The 19,558-nt window shown below is 49.4% G+C and overlaps 1 protein-coding gene across 2 annotated transcripts in view; it reads right to left on the reverse strand.

The window, feature by feature from the left end:
• Nucleotides 1-19,223, reverse strand: part of NAT8L (N-acetyltransferase 8 like) — a 30,187-nt gene extending 10,964 nt beyond the window's left edge. Inside the window, exons 1-3 of one of the 2 annotated variants that reach the window (XM_040555910.1) lie at nucleotides 18,827-19,223; nucleotides 17,429-17,593; nucleotides 12,213-16,593 (exon numbers count right to left, since the gene is read on the reverse strand). In XM_040555910.1, coding sequence (XP_040411844.1) covers nucleotides 16,481-16,593; nucleotides 17,429-17,593; nucleotides 18,827-19,151 — 603 coding nt within the window. In that variant the 5' untranslated portion in view covers nucleotides 19,152-19,223 and the 3' untranslated portion in view covers nucleotides 12,213-16,480. Of the gene's footprint in view, nucleotides 1-12,212; nucleotides 16,594-17,428; nucleotides 17,594-18,826 lie in introns of those variants that run through there. The other variant, XM_040555909.1, reaches the window with a different exon arrangement.
• Between the last annotated feature and the right edge of the window lie 335 nt (nucleotides 19,224-19,558).

Genomic DNA, 19,558 nt, shown 5'->3' on the forward strand with positions numbered 1-19,558 from the left:
ATTTTCACGGCTACTTCTTGAACGTCACTTCCAGACGGACATGATATCCCTTCAAGCACGGTTTAGACGGATTGTGATTTTCGGTTCTGCTTCAGCGTGTCACCACAGCACAGATGTGTGCAACTCCCCTCCCGGCTCGGAGCTGTCGCGGGCGACCTCCTCAGAACACACTCCAAAAGCGGGGAGTCACCCTGGCCACCGAGACAGAAGGAAGCTGACGCCATGGGAAACTCTGGCCAGGCCTCCCCAGCATTAAAAATATGCAAACCCGCATCCCTGGCAGAGATGGGACTTGCAGGCGTGCGCTGTGGGAGGAGGTGGAGGTCTCAGTTTGAGTCTTCAGGGCTGGCTGGGAGGAGCGAGAGCCTGACCTCGCATTGCAGCACCCTGCACGGGGCAAGCCTCCATCCTTGATCTTCCCCTAGGTCACTAAGGTAGGGGGAAAAGGGAAAAACAAAAAAACAAGAGCCCAGCACTTCCCATAGGGCAGGATCTGCAGTTCCTCACTCATAACACACACAACAGCCTGCCAAAACTGACAGGCTTGCAAATCCTAGCTGCAAAGCCCAGATGCCCCGAACTCCTTGCTACAACCCACTGACATCCTGTGACCCGATGCAACAGGAATATCAGGGCAGAGGGAGCGCAACACACTGACACAGCACGGAGCTTTAAATATTTGTCCACAGAGTCCATCGCCCAGCCTCCTGTGAGGTTTAGGGCAGCCCGAGCTGGGCAGTGCACAGGGAGCCTGCAGAGGCTGTGCTGCAGCACACACTGCAGCTGTGCTACTCTTGTTTTTATTAAAAAGCCCCAAAGCTCGGTGCCTCACCTCTCCTCCTGCCAGCAGTATTTATATAAGCAGCTTTCAGTGCTTACTGCAGCAAGCAGACAAGTCCCCAGCCCAACGCTGACGGTGTCCCAGCTGTGCATTGCCGATGCTGTTTGAACCCGCAGCCTTTCATCCCACCTCCTCCTCCTTCCCCTCCATCCTCAGCAAAACAAGGGGCAGACCGGCCAAATTAAATCAACGTCAAGACAAAGGAGGCTTGGGTGCTGCAAAATAAGTGCTGCTAACCAGGGCGGGGAGGGGACTGTGCCTGTGAAGCACGTTATTTCTCCTTACCTCCGCTCTTCCCAGGTCTTCATTTCTCTCCCTTCTACCTTCCTAGTTCCCCTTGGCTTCAAGCAGGGCTGAATAACAGCTCCAACAACTTCTGCTAATAACTCTACCCTTGACTTCAGTTAAGAAGACATTCCTGGAGGGCTCCTACAAAATAATGGCATTTCAGAGTAGTTTACGGCCACGGAAAGTGGATGAGATGTGAGATACCCTGCCTTGACACTCCTGACACCCGCAAGCATCCCTCTGCAGTAGACAAGGCACAGGCGTGGGGGGAGCAAAAAATGTCAGGGACACACAAGAATTACCCATGCATGAAATTAGAAACGCTGCGGGACCCCTTCCTTCACATAAATAACTCCACGCAAGCTACCAGCGGAGGATTCATCGCCCTGCCATAAATAACTCCCTGCTGGAAGGGCGCAGGGCCGAGCATCCGCGTGCCGAGGGCGGGTGACAGGGGCTGATTCACGGGACATCCAAGGGGCAGGCGACGAGATCACCTGCGTGTGTGCACAGCGCCAGGAGAGATGGATGAGCTGCCACCAGCCCCGGCTGCCTCTCCATCCACCTCCTTTTTCATCTTTGCTCCCTTTCATCTCTTTTTTTTCTGGCTGCTGCCGCTCCACATTAGAGGCCAACCAAACCACCCCTGATGCCAGGAGGTTTTTAGCAGTGTCACCGGACTGCAGGAGGATCGAATGCTGGCTCCTTTCCCAGGACAGCAAGGAAGGGAGGGAGGCTGGCAGCACACCGGGCTGTGCCAAGGGCCAGAAGGGCGCCGGCCCCACACGTGGCACGGGGATGGTGGCGAGATGTGGACATTGCCCAATGGAGCTGGCCTGTCCTCCAGAGGACCCTGCTAGTTTGTCACAGGTATTTCTTTCTGGGGTGACAAATCCCCTCCAAAAACCCCTGAGATGTCGGCAGCTAGCTACAGTTAGTTTTCACAGGTTTTTGACTGGAGACAAGAAGAGCACATTGTGCAGCAGCCAGATCTCCGAAAGCAGACAGGTTTGCTCCAGCATCTCCCACTGCGCCTGCTGGAGATAGGACCCAGCAGGCACCCCTGATCACCTCAAAACTTTGCTTAAAACCTCCGCCTGTTCCTCTGGACCACGAGGCAGCTCCTACCCACACACCTTTCCCCTCTGAAGCCTCGCGAGGACCCAGCCTGGAACGACAAGAGCCCCACATCGGCACATCGCGGTCTGATTTCCCAAACAGCCTTCAGCCCCCGGGGGTCCAGAGCATCCCTGCTCCATCCATCAGTACACATTTAGCTGTCTGTGCCCCTCTGCTCCATGCTACGGGCAGAAAAGCATGCTGTGCAGCGAGGAGACCAAACTACTAGCCTAGCCCTTGAAATCCACCCACTACATCACCAAGAGAAAGCACAGCCTGAGAAACCAGGCAGTGGCTGGGGTTTTTTTGCATGAGATCAACAGTTATCAATAAGCAAATGATTAAATAGCTTAAAGGAGCAGCTAGAGACTAAAATATACAATTTTGGACCAGCGTTTTCTAGCTGTATGATGACTCCCCCCGGACCAACGTCACAGAAGGGACTGGTCTGCACAGAGTGACAAAAAATGAGTATTTAAAGTATTTGCAGAGCAGATGTTCTGTATGCATCCCAAATCCTCGCTAAGCCTATAAATTGTGGAGTCAGACCTTAAGTAAGCCAATGCTTTTAGTATTTCGGCTGTTCTTAGCTAGATTTTTAAAGGAAAAAAGGAAGCAAGACTTTCTGCCAGCTTTGTGAGCCTGCATCCTTCCCAGTAACTGCTCCAAATGACTGCTGTTACAATTAGCTTCTTGTTAAATCAGTTTACAAAATAAAACGTACTGCTGGTTGTGTTTTAAGCCAGCTTCTTAAAAGGACACCGTTAATGCTCCATCTTCATCTTCTTATCAATCTTTCACTCTATGGCTTTATTGCTTTCTGAAAGGTACTGAACTTACACTGCGGCACATTCCACTTCCAAATACTGAAAAAACTCAAAAATCGAGAATTATTGGATGTTTTACAATTCATTATTTGCTGGCTGGCTTCTGCTTTATGTACATTACTGTAAAAAGACACTGAGCAGTATCATCAAATGACTCCGTTTTCGCTTAGCAGTTGGCCTAGACATAAATCACATGGGGAAAATGGGTAGAATCGATCTTATTTTAGCCATCTATCATTACTTGTCTGGTCTAAATTTAGCCAAGCCTCTCTTCAGTTGAATAGAATCGCATGTACCTACACAGGAACTGCACCAAATGCTTCACAGCAAAGAGAGAAACTAACGTTACATTTACTTAAGGTTAAATAATAAAAGCGGTTCTGATCTCTACAAGGACTTCTGAGGAGTTTTATGCTGCTCTAACAGAGGTCAACAAACTTTTAGGCGAGATACCCTCCGGGGGAGCCTCTCCTTGGCAAACAACCATAGCAAAGCCTGACCAGAGCTCTGCGAACAACCACTTTTAACCAGGAATGAGGCTGTCAAGAGGAATTGCACCCAAGACGTTGGTGCAAGCTTGGGATCCAGCATAATGATACTTTAACACAGAATAACCTATGCAGGTAGAGCTCTTTAAATCAGCATTGGAAGCAAGGCTGGAAGGGGCCTCCCCTACTCAACAGGGAGACCACCTAGCTGTATGTAAGAAGGGGGAACTAAAAACATTTGGTTATTTAGAAAATGGCAGCCAAAAATACCCCACCTGCAAAAGGCATTACACTCCTGACTACTTCCAGGGACATCAAGGAAGCCCGTGCCACAGACGTGATGCAGACGGGCAAACGCACAATTTGGAAATGTTCAGCTGTATGCCACAAAGTGCTCATGTATATCCAGCCAAAAGGTGCTGTATGGCATCTGTCAACAGTCCTGAACATGTTTGCTGTTGTTTTTTGTTTTAGCACGTTAGAAGGAAATGTTCCTGTTGCCCTCAAAAGCCTCTGAATGGGGATCTCATTACTACAGCAACTGATGAGCAATAATTAGGAGTAATCATTAACAATAGCTTATGGTGCAGACACACTGACCAGAAAAGTCTCAGACCCCCACGCAGCTCCTCTGCTTCCAGGGGTGGGAATGTGTTTCACTCAACGCCGCCTGGCAAAGGGAAACTTCCACTGCACTCCCCCAAAACTAACAATAAATACGATTGCTACGCTAAAAGCCTTTCTTTCTGCACATGACTCGAGTTTCACAAGAATCCTATCTTGTTGCTAACACAATGAATCAAACCTCCCCAGTATCTACCTTCCCATTGTATTAATAATCGACTGGAGTGAAACAGCAGCCATAAGCAGTCACATTTTCTCCAAAACCACACCGAAGAATTCAATGCTCAAAGTAGAGGAAGGCAGGAAAAAAAGGAGAACTCGTTCAGGGCACAGATTTGATACAAACTGCAGGTTGAAGGCAGTCGGTAAATGGCTTGATCTCTTCAAGCCTATTGCTAGCAACAAGTATTTCTTCCTATTTCTAGCACAGCAGCTTGAAATGGTGCTGAACAAATACAACAACTCTCCCTTCCCATAGCTCAGGCATCACACAAGGACACCAGTGACAATCAGCTGGGACCTGCCACCCCATCATGTGAACGGTCCCCAGCTGCCACCCTGAGCTGAGCCCCCACAACCCATCGCAGTGGAGTGGGAAGGGGGGAGAAAAGCAATTTCCACATGCAGCAGGCCAAGAAAAAAGGGCCACACCTGATCCTTTTGGCAGCTGCAGATGCCTCCCTGTGTTTGGGCCCTCCAGGAACCGAGAGCAGGCAGTAACACCGGGGGACAGGTAGAAATGTCAGAAGAGACAGTCCAGAAGCATCTGGTCCAAGAAGCCCATGAACGCTCCCTGCTGTGTCCCCCCAGGATGAGCCCCTCAGACTTGTGCTGTCAGTTAACACCTTTCTTGCCTGCAGACCTTTTATTTTTCTAGATTTACCATAAATATTCAATCCCTGGAGGGCTGTTCTATTTATACCTAACGCAGCTAAATCTGGCCCTGGGGTAAGGTTGTCGTGTTCCACCTGCACACACCAACGCGAAGGGCTTTTCTTGCCTCCCCTGCACACTGTTAGCAGCATTGCACATCAAGGAGATTGAGCACTGGAGCAACTCGGGCAAGACTTCACTTCTTTCTGGTGTGTAATAATGAAAACAAAGGTCCTCAGTGTTTTCTCCTTCCGTTCCACCATGCTGCAGACCCCACCAAGACCCGAGCAGTGCAAGCCTCAGCCACCACACGTTGCTTTGATCTTTAACTCTCAGCAAACCGTGCTGCACCTGAAGCCACAGCCCTGCCACGCCGCAGAAAACACGTACCTTGTTGAGAACATGCTCCTATGCCTCATCGAGGCCAACGTGTCTGGGGTGCAATTACACTGAACCTCGCTACGCCCAGGCTGAAACCAGCACATCTGTTGAGTATGGCACCAGAAGAAGATTGCGCATCCATAAACACATGAACATCTGCCCGGCTGGGCAGACAATGGACCTGTCGTGGATGATGCATTAACATAAAATGAAAATTGCATGCATAAACGTCTACATCTCAAAAATGAAGAAAGGGAAAAACACAAACAAACAAAAAACCCTTTGCCACGTGCTCAGGCTACCACACCAAACCACTCTGACCAAAACCTCCCTAGAGAAACCTAATCCAGTTCTTCCCACATCTCCTGCAGCAACCACCTACCAACATCGCATACCCAACATCCCCACGAGCGGGGTTCCTTCCCCCTTGGCCCCAAACTGAACGCCGGTCATGAGAGCCAGGGCTTTGAAGGAGATCTGTGAAATAACCAACGGAGCAAGCAGACAACTGAGCACAGAGGGCGACACGTGGCAGTGAAGGGCAGCGTGCTCACAGGCAGTGAAAGCAGAGACTTGCAGGCAGCACATCACTGGGCTCATGCCCTGAGCCTTGCTGAAAGAGGATCCACTCATCCATGTAAGCAGCATCTACAGCAACCACAGCCGGGAGAGATGCAAATCCACAGAAATGGGGTAGAAATACAGTATTTTGAGGATCGGGTGGATTTTCCCTACTACAAAGGCAACACTAATTATATACCAAACCCCCCAATACTAAGAGCAGAATGAAATTAAGAGCAAGTTCCTGACTGAAACAACTCCTCCTGATGTACCTACCAGTTTTCCCTAAAACATCACATACTCATCTCGCAGCCAACTCAAGAAACTGGAGGCAAGTTTACCCCATGTCACTGCATTTCCCATTCATGCCACAGGTTTCCTGTAAAGATCAAAACAGTATGTGGACCTGTGCTGAAGGACATCCCTAAGTATGCTTTTAATTCCTAACACAAGACAAGGGCTTTAAGCACACAGTTAAGTTAAAGCAAATGCTCCACTGAATCTTTAAGCTAAGCTCTCTCAGAGTTCAGTCTCAGTAAATGCGGGGAGTTTTTTTTGTTTATACATACATACATATACATATATATATATATATATATATATAAAGAATTTCACTGAAATCTTCTTTAGCTGTTTGCACTATCCATGAAAAATGTTCCCACTTCTTAAAAAAAAAACTTGCAGATGCTTTGATGCTTTTCAGAGTACTGAAGGCTCAAAAAAAAGCACTGTAAAACTTGATGATGGCTTATTTCTGCACAAAGATCTCCACACAGCTTGATGTTATCCTCTGAACATTTGCAGGTTCTAGAATCAAACCTGACGTGTATTTTCGTAGCCATTAAGTGAACCTAATTGACTGTACAAGCAGCACAAGTTTGAAAAGGTGTTTCAAGATCACTCCTTTCAAGCAGTTTGGACTTTTTTTTTTAAATAAAAATCCACCTGATCTCTCATTACCACCCCATTCTTACAATACCTTCCCCCCGCCTTGCCTTCTCTCTCTCCCAACCAATCCCACCCCCAATGACGTTGTTCCAATGGCGATGACTTTACCAAGACTCTCACGTGGCTGAGACACTAAATTGCGGTTATGGAAGACAGCAGTTGAGTAGCTGACATGCTTTTACTGCTCTAACCAAACATCATCTAAAATTGGTTAGCGCTTGAAAACGGCAGGTGCTCCAAAACCAGCCTGTTTTGAAAAGTTTCTCTTTGCAGTCTTACTACTTACATTATTTTAAATTGAAAGACGGCATATTTAGGTCTTCCCTGGATTCCCACTTGAAGTGTTACACGGGGTTTCTGATGCTGTTAGCTAGTTCCAGGGAGGAGGAACAAATTTGGCACCTCCAAAAAAAGAACAAAAAGCCCTGATCACAGGGAAGGACTTTTTACATTTTTTTCTCCTGTATTCTAACTGCAATGAGGATTTTCTACATCCCATTAAAATGCTAAGAATGGGTTTTCGGAAAAGAGTTGTAGTGGAAAAAGATCAATAGGCCATGTCCAGATACATCTGAGCGAGGCAGGGCAGAGGCTTTAAAGAAGGTGTAAGAAATCCTGTTGTTGGCAGTTCATTTGCCTTCAGGCAAAATGTTCTCTCCCCACCACATGGGTTTATGCGCTGACACACTGTGTTTTCAGCTTAGCAGACACAATATCCTCGTGCTGCTGACTTGTATTTATTTTCTCATTTTTGTTATTCTGAACATTCTACCAACAAAAATAAATACTGGTGCTCACCATGCAGAATATCTGAATGACACGCTAAGAAAGAGGAGAACTGCCTGTGGAATGGAATTAAGCAAAGGGACGCAAGCACAAAATTTAAAAACATAATGGGAGGAGGAGGAGGGAAAGATCAGAGACATGAAAAGGGAGATATTAGTGGTGTGGGACCACCATTTTGGGAACTGCTACAAGTGACAAATGAAGCCAGGGCTGGCCCAGAAAAACACAAGGCAGAGTTCAGCACAGGGACGGGCAAGAGAGCCAAGCAGGATCTGGATGAGAAAAACCAAAACCATTGCAGTCTGACACAAGACTGCAAAAAGTGAGATAAAGAACTGCAATGGCAGGGGAAAAGACGGGGAAAAATGGAAAAAAACAACAACCGAGAAGCCACTGTTGGTTCCCCATAGTTGCTGTTATGATCTGAGAGCAGTTTGTGTGACTGCTGGATGCGAGGAGCACTAAGGAGCCATGCACGGCTGGCCAGCTGGTCCTGCACCCCCACTTCAGCCAGCATCTAGTGCAGAGACCGAGAGCTGTGACTGTAAAAAGCAAATAAAGCTGCACCTCTCATACTGGTTTCCAAGTCAGGATTCAAGCATGTTGGCAAGAGAGTGCTGGAGCAGCTTGTATAGCAATTAGTGGTGATCGAGAGTAAATCCAGACAAGTAGCTTATTTAAAAATGCATTTTTTTGTCAATTCAAAACAAGTTACAGGTCTGTCCTGAATTCACCAAAGATCTTCAGCCAGGAAAAAAACACGCATGAAATCCAGACTGGCACTACTCCTGCTCACGGCTCACCCCCACATCGCTGATGGGCTACTGGGATTTTGAAGTGGGTCCCCACCACGATACCACCTCTTTGACTCCTACACCAGTATAAAATGCCTCACTTGATCACTAACGGGTGCTGGGACCCACTTGGTCCCAGCACTGGGTCTGTGTGTAATAATGCCATGCAAAAAACTGAGTCCTTACAGCACAGTATTTAGGGTGCCTGGCTGGGAGATAACATGGCTCTACTGCAATCAGCTTTTTTTTTTTTTTTCTTTAACCATATACCTGGAGCTGGTCTTTGCTTCGTAAGAAAGCCTGTATCAAAGCCAACACTTGTTTCAGGCTGAGGAAAGCATTGCATTCACCACTAAATAAAGATTTTTGGTTCCTCACAGTGAGCAGAAAAAAAGAGGGAGCAGTAAATCAGTTTAATTTGGACCAAAACTATTTTCCCTTTTATTTTCTGGCTCCTGAACAGAAAAATCATCTTCTCGTAAAACCCTGGGTTTTCAGTTTTGCCACTTAGATAAAACCTACAAGCAGTGCATGAATTTTAAGTGACAAAATTGGTACTTGCAAATTATCATTGCAAGCAGTACCCACTAACATGAGACTAATGCATTGCATTTTTCTATTAGCTTGTATATGTGTAAACTGTTGCAAATATAATTTTAAATGGCAATATCTCACATAGCCATTTAAAATATACACATACAACACATGTTCCCTGCTACCTGTTTTGAAAAGCCTTTAACTCACAGAATCCCTTTTTAAAGCACAAACCCACTTGGCATTAAGCTCTGGGTGGTCCAGGTCAAAATTTCAGGATTATCCTTTAAGAAACGACACCTTCAGCTCTGGAAAGAAGCACCTGTCAAGCAGTTATAGAAGATGCTAAATGATACAGGATGTGCTTTCATAAATACTTAATTGATCGCTGGGGTCCAGCGAGTCAATAGACTACTTGAAAGAATGGCTCGAAGCCATCTGTAACAGACACCGTGGCACACACCTGTCTCTAACCCAACCAGCATGAACTGGTTTTGGTGCCTTAATAAAAACGCAAGGCCGAGGCTTCTTGGTGATTCCAGTTTGCCTTTATCAACAACAACAAAAAAAAAACAAATCTTGTTATTGGCACCACTTACAAATGAGGGATTTGTGAATAGAAGCTATGCAAGACGCTCTGCTATCTTTGGATTCGCTTGAAGACTGCTTTCATTAGCCACCTGTCAGAAAAAAATGATTCCTCAGCTTCCTACGGGGGGGGGGTTAAAATAAAAAAAAAATGAAAAACTAAAAATATGCTTTGAAGCTCCCTGTTTCACTGATGCAGAAAGCAACAACAAAGGCCACGCATCACGGAACCAGACACTGGCAAAACACTCCACGAAGCCTCTCCTGCGGATGGAAGAAAGCAGCACAAAGCACGCTATTATTTGTAACAGATCCTCAGCACTGCGTTACCAAACCACAGGCATGGGCTCTGCCATGCCTGTCAGTACCAGCGAGCACCCCAGGGCAGGATTCCCCTGCTGCCATCGCCAGCAGCTTGCCCATCTCAGGCCAGACACGAACCTCCTGACAGCAGGGAAAAACCCAATCCCAGTCCAGGGACTTGGATGAAGATTTAAGCCTACAGCAGGAATCCACTGTGAAATTTGGAGAGCTTGGGCTGGTTGAAAATCAGTCCGTGTACTTAGGTTTTTATGTAAAAGGCTGGTTTTTGGTTTTCCTTCAAAAAACTTAGAGGCCTTAAGATACAGAGCTGATAATTTCTGAAGTATTCAGGCACCTGGCTCTGCACACAGGGATCACAAACACTCCTGAAAAACCCTAAAAAGCTAAATATAATGCCTCTGGTGCTTGGGAACGAGATTCCAGCTTGGGCTGCTACTTCCAAAATTCAGAGTCAGAGGGGCTCAAAGCTTCGTACTTTTAAATCTCCCACTGCTACTTAGGTACCCAATGTGGAGCCTAAGTTTAGACAATTCTGAAAGCCTTCAGCTGAAACATATTTTGGGGTAATTGTTTTAAATCTCAGCTACTCCAAATAAAGTGGGAGGAGGAAAAGCCATTGAACACAGTTTATGAGACTAATTATTTTGCAGTTAAACTTGCCGAGAAAATTCTGTATTCCTCCTTAGGTTTATTCGCTGAGACAGTCACGAGAAGTTGCATGCAGCCAAAACATCAGAAATCAACCAACAGTAGAGAAAAAGCAAAAAAAAAAAGAATGCTCAAAGCCAGACAAAACCAGAATGCCTGATGTTGCTGCCTTATTAACGCTCACAAGTCCCTGCGCAGCTCACGTTTGGCAGTCCTGAGGAGCTAACGGTGCCTGAAAAACTGCTGACGTTCAATTCACACAACTTATTACTTCTTGTATCACAGATTAATTAAGAGCACTTGCACGTACTGGGTTTTTAAATACCTGCAGACAGAGCTTGCTTTCTGCAGTGCCGTACCCCCAAGTCATGGCTACCAATTTAAACACTGCTGCATGAACTGACAGCCACGTCAATTACCTTGAGAGAGAAATTTTGAATGCAAGGAAAAAAAATAGGTTATAGCGCTCTGCAAAATTTACTAGAAAATGTATTTTCATCTCATTTTGACATGGGAATGTGCCAAAGCTAGTGGATCTGAAGCAAGGTCTATTTTTGTCTTAAGGATACGCATGTTGAGGAATGGGGTTGTGCATATGTTCCTACTCCAGTAATAAAGAAATAAAAGGAGAGGGAGCAAGGCTGCGGTGGCTTCCCCATGAACATGTTTATCCTATTTGTGTCTGCGATACAGTCCTGAACAAGTCAGACAATTCCAATTTTCCCATGGGCAACCATCAGTTCACAGCATTGCTCTTTGGAAGATGTGCACTGCTTAAGCATGCCTAAAATAATAATAATTAAAAAAAAACTCTGAAGACCCAGGCATTACCAGCCCCTGCAGCCCCACCAGGTGCTTATCAGCACGAGCATGGGGTTGCGACAGGGCTGGCCGAGATACCAGAACAGCTGGGAGCCAGCAGAGCCGACGTGTCCGTGCTTGGTCCTGTGCTGGAGAAAGCCCTGGGGATGTTCAGCCCCAAGAAAGTGGCATGGGGTGGCATGGCAAAGGTGTCAGGTTTGTCCCATGTGGGCAGGTCCCTGCTCCTGATGGCCACAGCAACAGAGGACCTCGCATGTGGAGGACTAATTGTGTCAGAAGAGGTAGCTTTTGGGAGCAGCAACCTGACTTTAATAGACACTTTACGTAATTCAAATAATAAAATATTTTGGTCAGTTACCAATGCTAGATAACATGCACCCCTAAAACTTGGAAACATGAGCTGCTGTTTATTGCTTCCCGAGTTCAGCTCAAGACAGGCACCGTGTGAGAAATACCAAAGCAGGCAGTTCCAGTTCAGCTAAGGTGTAAGTAACCAAAAAGTGACGCTGGGAATTGTTAAGCACTCGTCTCGCAGGAGGCCAGTCTCTGAAATATCTTCAGTGCATTTTATAGTGGAAAGCATTGTGTCTGAAGCTGTCTCATCCTAATCTTGCAAGATCTCTCTGATGTGCAGATCTCATCCCTTGAAGCATCTCCATTGAATGGCCGAGATGCCACAACGCAAGACACAGAAGAAAGGCCCTTCACCTCCAAAAGATGAGACCTGACCTCCACTCCCAGCACTGGTGGGAGCAGAGCTGGGAAATTCTGCCGCTAGGATCAGGACACAGCCTCTCCTCTGGGTTTTCTGCTCCCACTCCAAGCCCCAGTCTGGACTCCCCAGCTCTCTGTGAGCAGCGGCACGCAGGAGAAAATCCCGACCCACGACAGCCAGCGCAGGGATTTGGCAGATGCCCGAGGTCAGGGTGCTGCAAAGCCAGCAAGAAATGCTGGAGATAGGGATGCCTTAGATTCCTGCTGCCTCTCGGGCATGGGCAAGCAGGGCAGGGCTCTCCAAAAACACATTCCTGCACTGGGAAGCAGCAGCCCCGAGCCCCCTCCCACCCCCTCCCGGGGTCAGGTAACTAAGCCCTGGCTTTGCAAAGCAAGAGCTGCTCTATTCTTTCAAAACAATGTTATCAGTGGGCAGCGTCCCTCCCGCTTATCTGGCGGCTCAGCTGCTTGCTGAGTTACCCAGAATGTGGAAGAACTGGAGCCTGGGGGGCTCCATCCACCTCCCTGCCGCAGGCCATCACCCCCACCATGGGGAGGAACCCCCCCCCCCCAGCTTGCACAGGGTGAGGCAGAGCAACCACAGCTCCCATTGGCCCCTGTATTTTCCTCATGGTGCCCACACTGGCCTGGTACACCAAAACACCAGTGTGCCTGGGGAAGAAGTGCTAGCCACGATGGGGCCGCTCACCCCACCAGTGCCCCCCAGGTTTGGCAGCACAGAAACTGCATAATTTCTCATCCAGGTGCTCATCTCCTCACGTGCTCCTGGGGTCAGCCCTTCTGGTGTCAGCTCTGTTCTCTGGCATGAAAACCCCTGTGCCCAGCCCAAGAGCACAACTGAAATACCCGTTCTTCACCCAGCTGCTGCACTGAACGTGAGCAGTGCCTGGAAAGGAGCGAGCAGTGCTGCCACGAGCAGGGTGTCACCTCCTCAAAAACCTTCTGAGCCCACCTCAGCTGGTGGCCCAGGAGAAGGACATGAACCCAAGATCTCTGCTGAGAAGGAAGTGCAGGACATCCCTCTTTTGGGCTCACCTGAGTGATGTGCCGCCCATGAGCTGCAGGGACTAAACCCTCATGAGCCATCCCTGTTTTAGGGCCCAGTTCAACCCCAGGATAATGTAACCTATTCATGTACCAGATGTGATGGAAACCTGCTCTGCCCTGCCCACCAGGACAGCTGCCTCCCTGTACACAACTGGCAAGGAGAAAGTCCAAGATGGGGACTCACAGGAGATGGTAGAACCGCTCCCTCCAGCCCTGCCCACGCCACCACAGAGCGATGGCTGCAGACATGCAGCCACCACCGAAAACCACAGCTGCCAGCCTGGCATGTTGAACCTAACCCGACATATCCCACAGCAATTCCTCAGTTTAATCGGCTGCATTACACAAGGCAGATGCCCTCAGGCCTCCACCAGCTCTAGCAGCCACAGCTCTCCAAGTCACCTGCCCGTCCTGCTGGGGCAGAGGCCTACAAGGAGATCTTCGCACCACCACCACCACACGCACGTCCTGCTGCAGGGGCACCCACACAGCAGGTCAAGACGGACCGTAGCTGGAGATGAGGCCTGAAACTACCACAAGAAGACATGCCGGTTCGTCCACAGAAGCTCTGCTCATTCGGGAGGGCAGCGGTTTCACGCCAGAAGTGAGGAGCTCTGGTTTCCATCAGCGCTCCAGCGGAGACCTCAACCTCGCAAGAATCTTTCCAACACACAAACCACCACAAAAATACACTAAACAACCAACTGTGACAGAAGCTTGAAGAGACACTGTAAAATTGATTAGTCGACAAAACCATCAGACCATAAAAGAAACTCCAGCTGTGCTCCTCTTATTTGTGTAGAGCCCTGCCTCCTGCATTTCTCTATTTAAAATTAATTTTTTTTTTTGTTTACTACAGCCCAAGTTACTCTGGTTGACAATTAAGCCCATTATCCAATTCCTTCCTTTTCTACCGCCCCAGTGCCTTTTTTTTTTTTCTATGAAGAAAATAAAAGCCACCAGTATGTGCTACTTTAAATGAGAATTGCAAGCTAACGAAGAGCCTGTGAAGGCTGGGCCATTCAATCCTCTGTTTTAAGATCCCGATCCAGCACACAACTCAACACCAACAGCTCCTTTGAAGTCAACAGCAATTCAAGTCAATCTACTGCCTAAGAGCTTAGAGTTAAACTCCGGCCCAAATTTTCTGCCAGAATCCTGGTGTAAGTGTAGGAGGACAAGAGAAAAAGATTTAAATTTTGGCTAGTGTACTTCAGCAAAATCGCTGTCAGCACATATTTTTCAGTTCATACAAAACCCAGTGGAGGAAATTTAAGACAATAACTAACTCGGAGACTAGTGGGTCAGAAAAACTACAGCAGAAAAAAAAATATTTGAAGCAAGTACCACTAATCGTTAATCTTGGTGCTTATGACAACCCACTACAAACTGTGACCTTTCAGTTCTTGCTCTTAAACTGACCCATGGTTTGCACAGCCTGCAAGAATGCTTCAGCAAAACCACCAGGAATGACCCACTTCAGTAACTAAAATGTTTCAGTAGTTAAAATATTTCCTCCCCAGAGACACCTGCCTGACCAGAGGCTGTTTGCTGTTGATGCTCTGCACAACAGAACCCCGACCCGGGTACTACAAGGAGCGCACGGCAAACACCAGTTCTTCGTGCCACTGATGCCAAGAGCAAAACCTCGGTACAGCCCTAACCAGCATCCTTACCGGAGACCTTGAGACCATGTCCCAACTCTACCTTTGTGTCTGTCACCATGAGAAGCAACAATTCGTAAACCCACCATGGCAACGCTCCCTTCCTTTGTCTTCCACGTTGAAAAAAAAAAATCAGCACATAAATAAAGATGCTTCAAAGGAGTGAGAAGTTGCCTGGTCATGCTCCCAGCTGAAGCCAAGCCAACCTGAAGTCACATCAGGTTCATTTTACCTCAACTAGATGAGCTCTCAGTATCTACAGCCTCCCTGGGCCCCTGTCCCAGCATCTGATTAACCTCCCTGTGACAACTTCTTCCCAAATACCCAACTGAGAAAGTTTTCAGTAATATCTAAGTTGGAACAATAGGCATCGCTTACGAGAATGAGCCCTTCTTGTTCCCACTGCAATAATTTATGTCTGCGTGCTAATTTGCAAACTATCACAATAAAAGACAAACTTGGAAGTTGTTCTATTGTCATTTGTGTCCTTTATGCAGGGACTGGGGGAGCTGATGTGGCACATTTCTGCCTGTTCTCAGGACGTTTCAATAGACAGTGCAAGTGCTAAGCCTCAGAAGTGCATGGAACTGGAGGCTTTTCCGAGACAACTGTTCGTATGTCTTATAGGGAAGAAATCTGACAACTGTATTTGGGGGGAAATCGGAGCAGAGGGTTGAGTTTGTGCCTCGTGCCAGGCTACAGCAGACAGCACCATGCAGCGCCATGGCATGGGGATGGGCACCATGTAAAGTGGCACCACGGATGGAGTCAGTCCTGCCAGACTCCCCTGGGTTTTACCTCGTTATGACCCCAGCCAACTTGCTTAATACTACTATCATCGAGCACCTTTCACAAGCACCAGTGATCCCACAAATCTGCTTTTTATGGCATGGCAGAAGCCTAATTACACATGATTAAATTCTGTCAAAAATTAAAGCCCACACACTCGCTCTAAAATTGAAACCAGCCCTGTTAGGTCTCAAATAAAAGCAATGCTAACAGTTCAAAGGCACGTTGTCAGTGTGGCCTATCTGCATTACGTTCCTGACCCAAAACAAGCGGGGGGGCATTCCTGACTGTTCATGTGAGCCCATTTGGTTTATTTTCTACAAACGCTGGCATTACAAATGCAGGAGCTTGGTTCCACACCCAACCTGGAACCGCACAAATCCCAAACCCCAAGGACAGACGTGGCTCAAACACCTCGGAAGCCTGCTCCGCCTGCTCTTTTTCTGCAGTTCCCCACTGCCTCCTCCAGCACTGGGCTTTGTCGAACCTCAGCACAGAGCTTCAGGAGTGTTTTGCCACACGCCCTTTTAGTCTTTTGACAACAGCTTGAAGGAAGATTGCGCTTTTTAAGGACACACGAGCTACATGCAAGTTACACGTTGCTTCACTGTGAATTAAATACAACCCCTGTGAAAGATGGAACAAGATCTGCATGAGATGTGTGCTATGATGGGGAACAAAATCTGAAGGAAGCACTGTTAAGACATTTTGAGGCTTTTATTACAGGACGAGCATCATTCTAGGTAAATATAATATCAGAAGTGAGAGGAAGGAAAGTTTGCGGCTGTGGCACATCCTATTAGTCCTCTAGAAGTGACCAGGAGGAGAGCCTTAGGGAGAGGTCAGTCACACGTGGGGAACAGCAATGATGCAGCGAAAACAGTCCCATGGAAAAACAACTGAGTAGGTACCCTGAGAAAACAGAGATTAACGCGTGTGCCTGGCATCACCTCGCTCTCCAGGCTCTCTGCTAGCACTATGCGGCCACAAAAAGCAAACCTCAAAGCCCCCTGATTTCAGGAGACAGCCCAGGTAGCCCCTTGCTCTGGTTCTCGACACGGGTGCATGCCTCCAGAAAGGAAACAGCACCTTCCCTGCCTGACAAATTGTGAAGTGCCTTAGTTTATTATAGTTAATCATGTAAGAGATTCTCTGCAGCTTAATGAGCAAACATTAGCATTAGGTATTATGCTTTTAATTACATGCATGTACATAACAAATGGATGGAGGCAGTATCTCTTTACATACCTGATCTGTGCCTCTTCCAAAACACTTGCGTTAAGGAAGGTTCTTCTTAAATAATGCAAGAAAACATGCACAATCCCTAAAATGGGCTATGCATTTGTGCTAAGAGACCTTCATCTCCCCCTCTTCCCACTCTGAGACCTGCTCCCATGCACGAGGAGCACAGAAACACCCAGAACAAGAAGGGGGCAGACAGCCGGCAGTAATTATCCATTTCCCACCCAGCGCAGCGCAGTGAGCCCCCAGCACCCACACCCCATCCCTCGGGTGCAGACGGATTCTGCAGAGGATGACTGGACATCTTGGGGAGGGAAAAAAAAAAAAAAGGGGGCTGGATTTGGGATTTGTGCCTGGTGTGGCCAAAGAGCTGCATTCTGGTGATTCTGGTGACTTTTGAGCTTGCTCAGTGCTGCTGACAGGAGGCAAAGGCGCCAGCAGCACGGAGCAGCCATGTTCCCCAGCAGGGCGGGGGAAGGCTCCCCCCGGGGGCACTCGGACTCACCTGGCGGTTTCATGTAATATTGCTCAATATCGGACATGTCCGTATGCAGCGCACAATCGAGATAGTGGAGGATAACTTTTCTACTGAAGTAGTACCTCATGCCCATCAGAAAGATGGGCAAACAGCAGGTCAGCAGGAAGGACTTGGTCACAACAAAGCATATTACTATGGAGATAAGGAAGAGAAATAAACGATACCTGTCAGAAAAGAGAATTTAGTGTTGATTTCGGAATACAAACTCATTTACAAAAAATAAATAAATTAAAAGAGCACAGACAAAATAGACATTTGCATACGCAACCACGGCGCGATTCACGCTCTCGGGGACTATGAAACCCAGTGTGCGGCGTCCCTGGGGCTGGGATGCCCGGGGGGGAGAGGGAATGCTGGGGGGGCCCCGGACCCCATTTCTCCCCACACCCAGCAAGGCCAAGAGGCAGCCGAGGGGGGAAGACGGCAGGCTGCAGGCACGCCGCTCCGCAGCCATGTGTTTTCCACTGCGGCATTACTATTTCCAGCCCGGGAAGCAGTGACTGCTGGGGGAGACACGGCACCCTGCCCGCCTCGATGCTTTGGGGGGGGGGGGGGGGGGGGGGAGGCGTGGAAGACCCGGGGGGGGGGCTTCTGTGGGTGCCCCTTTGTTGGTGGGTTCCCCCAGCACAGCCCCTGCTGAGACTCCTGCACCCCGCTACCTGCCGGGGGTCCCCCTCCGACACACGGCCTCTTCCCACAAGGCATGGGGGGGGCACCTGCAGCCACCAAGGGCACAAGAAACCACCCTGGGGGTTATATTTTGGGATGGGGGGGAGGTCACACGTTATTATTTGCACATGCGGGGCTCTCATCAGTATTCGCACGAGGGGCGCACGTTATCACGGACGATTATTTGGTGTGTGGGGGGGGGGGGGGGGGGGGGGGCACACCTTGCAGGGGTTATTTTGGGCATGCAACCCCAGGAGGCGACCCCCTCCAAAAAAAAGCACACTGGGGTGGGGGGGGGGGGGGAAGGAGGGCTCCCGGCTGTCTCCAAGCAACAGCGGCACGCGGCGGTCCCCCCCAAATCCCCCCCGCGCGGGGCTGCGCGGGGGCGGTGCGCTGAGCGCCGAGAAGCGCGCACCGCTCTCCTCCACCCTCTCTGTGCCCCCCCCCAATCCCAACCACGAAATAACCTCACGGACAGCTCTACCCTCACCCCCACGACCCCCCCCTCCCCAAACCCCCCTTTTCCCTAAAAACCCGCGCAATGCTGCGGCTCACCCCCCCAAACCCCCCCCCCCCCCCCCCCCCTTGGCTGCGCTGCGCCCTCCGCAGCGCTGCGGCTCCGCGGCGCTCCCTCCCCGATCTCCCCCCCCACCCCCCCCCCACCATTTTGTGGGGCCCCCCCAAGCAGGCACTCACCCGCCAGCAGCCCGTAGAGCAGCTGAGTGAGGGGCTGCTGCTTTAACCCCCTGAAGGCCGTGTTGGGGATCCGCTCCATGATGCCCTCGTAGAAGATGCGGCGCACCACCTCCTGCTCGGAGGGGTGGAATTCGCGGATGTACACGTTGTCGCGCCTGGGCTCCTCTTTGGGGGGGCTCAGGGGAGAAGAGGGGGTGCCCGACAAAGTGGGCCACATCTGGGAGGACGAAACAATGATCGTGTCTTTTTTGGAGCCCGGGATCGAGTCATGGTCTTCCGCCACGATCTTGGTCTCACAAACCATCTTGGGAGACAGACAATGCATGCAAACTGCCCGCGGGGAGGGGAAGGAGGAGAAAAACGGGGGAGGAGGGGGGGGGGGGGAAAGAAAAAAAAAAAAAAAGGGGGGAAAAAAAAGGGGGGGGGGAAGGGGGGGGTGGGGGGGGAAGGAGCGGGGCGCGGAGCAGGGCCGGAGACCCGCCAGGCAGCGGCGGGGGCTGCGCGGGGCGCGGAGCGGCGCGGCCGGGCGGGACGGGAGAAAGGAGCTGCGCTGCATTTTGGAGAGGCATTTATAGGGCGGGGGGGCCGCGGGTCCCCGGGGTCCTAGAGCCCCCCGCATTGGCTGCAAGGGGTCGCCATGTGATCGGGGGGGGCGGGCCGCCTCCCCCCGCCTCCCACCCTACACGCCCCCCCCCCCCCCCCCCCCCCTCCTTTCCTCTTGCGAGCAGCGCG

Source organism: Cygnus olor, chromosome 4, assembly GCF_009769625.2.
Source record: "Cygnus olor isolate bCygOlo1 chromosome 4, bCygOlo1.pri.v2, whole genome shotgun sequence".
Taxonomy (NCBI): Eukaryota; Metazoa; Chordata; class Aves; order Anseriformes; family Anatidae; genus Cygnus; species Cygnus olor.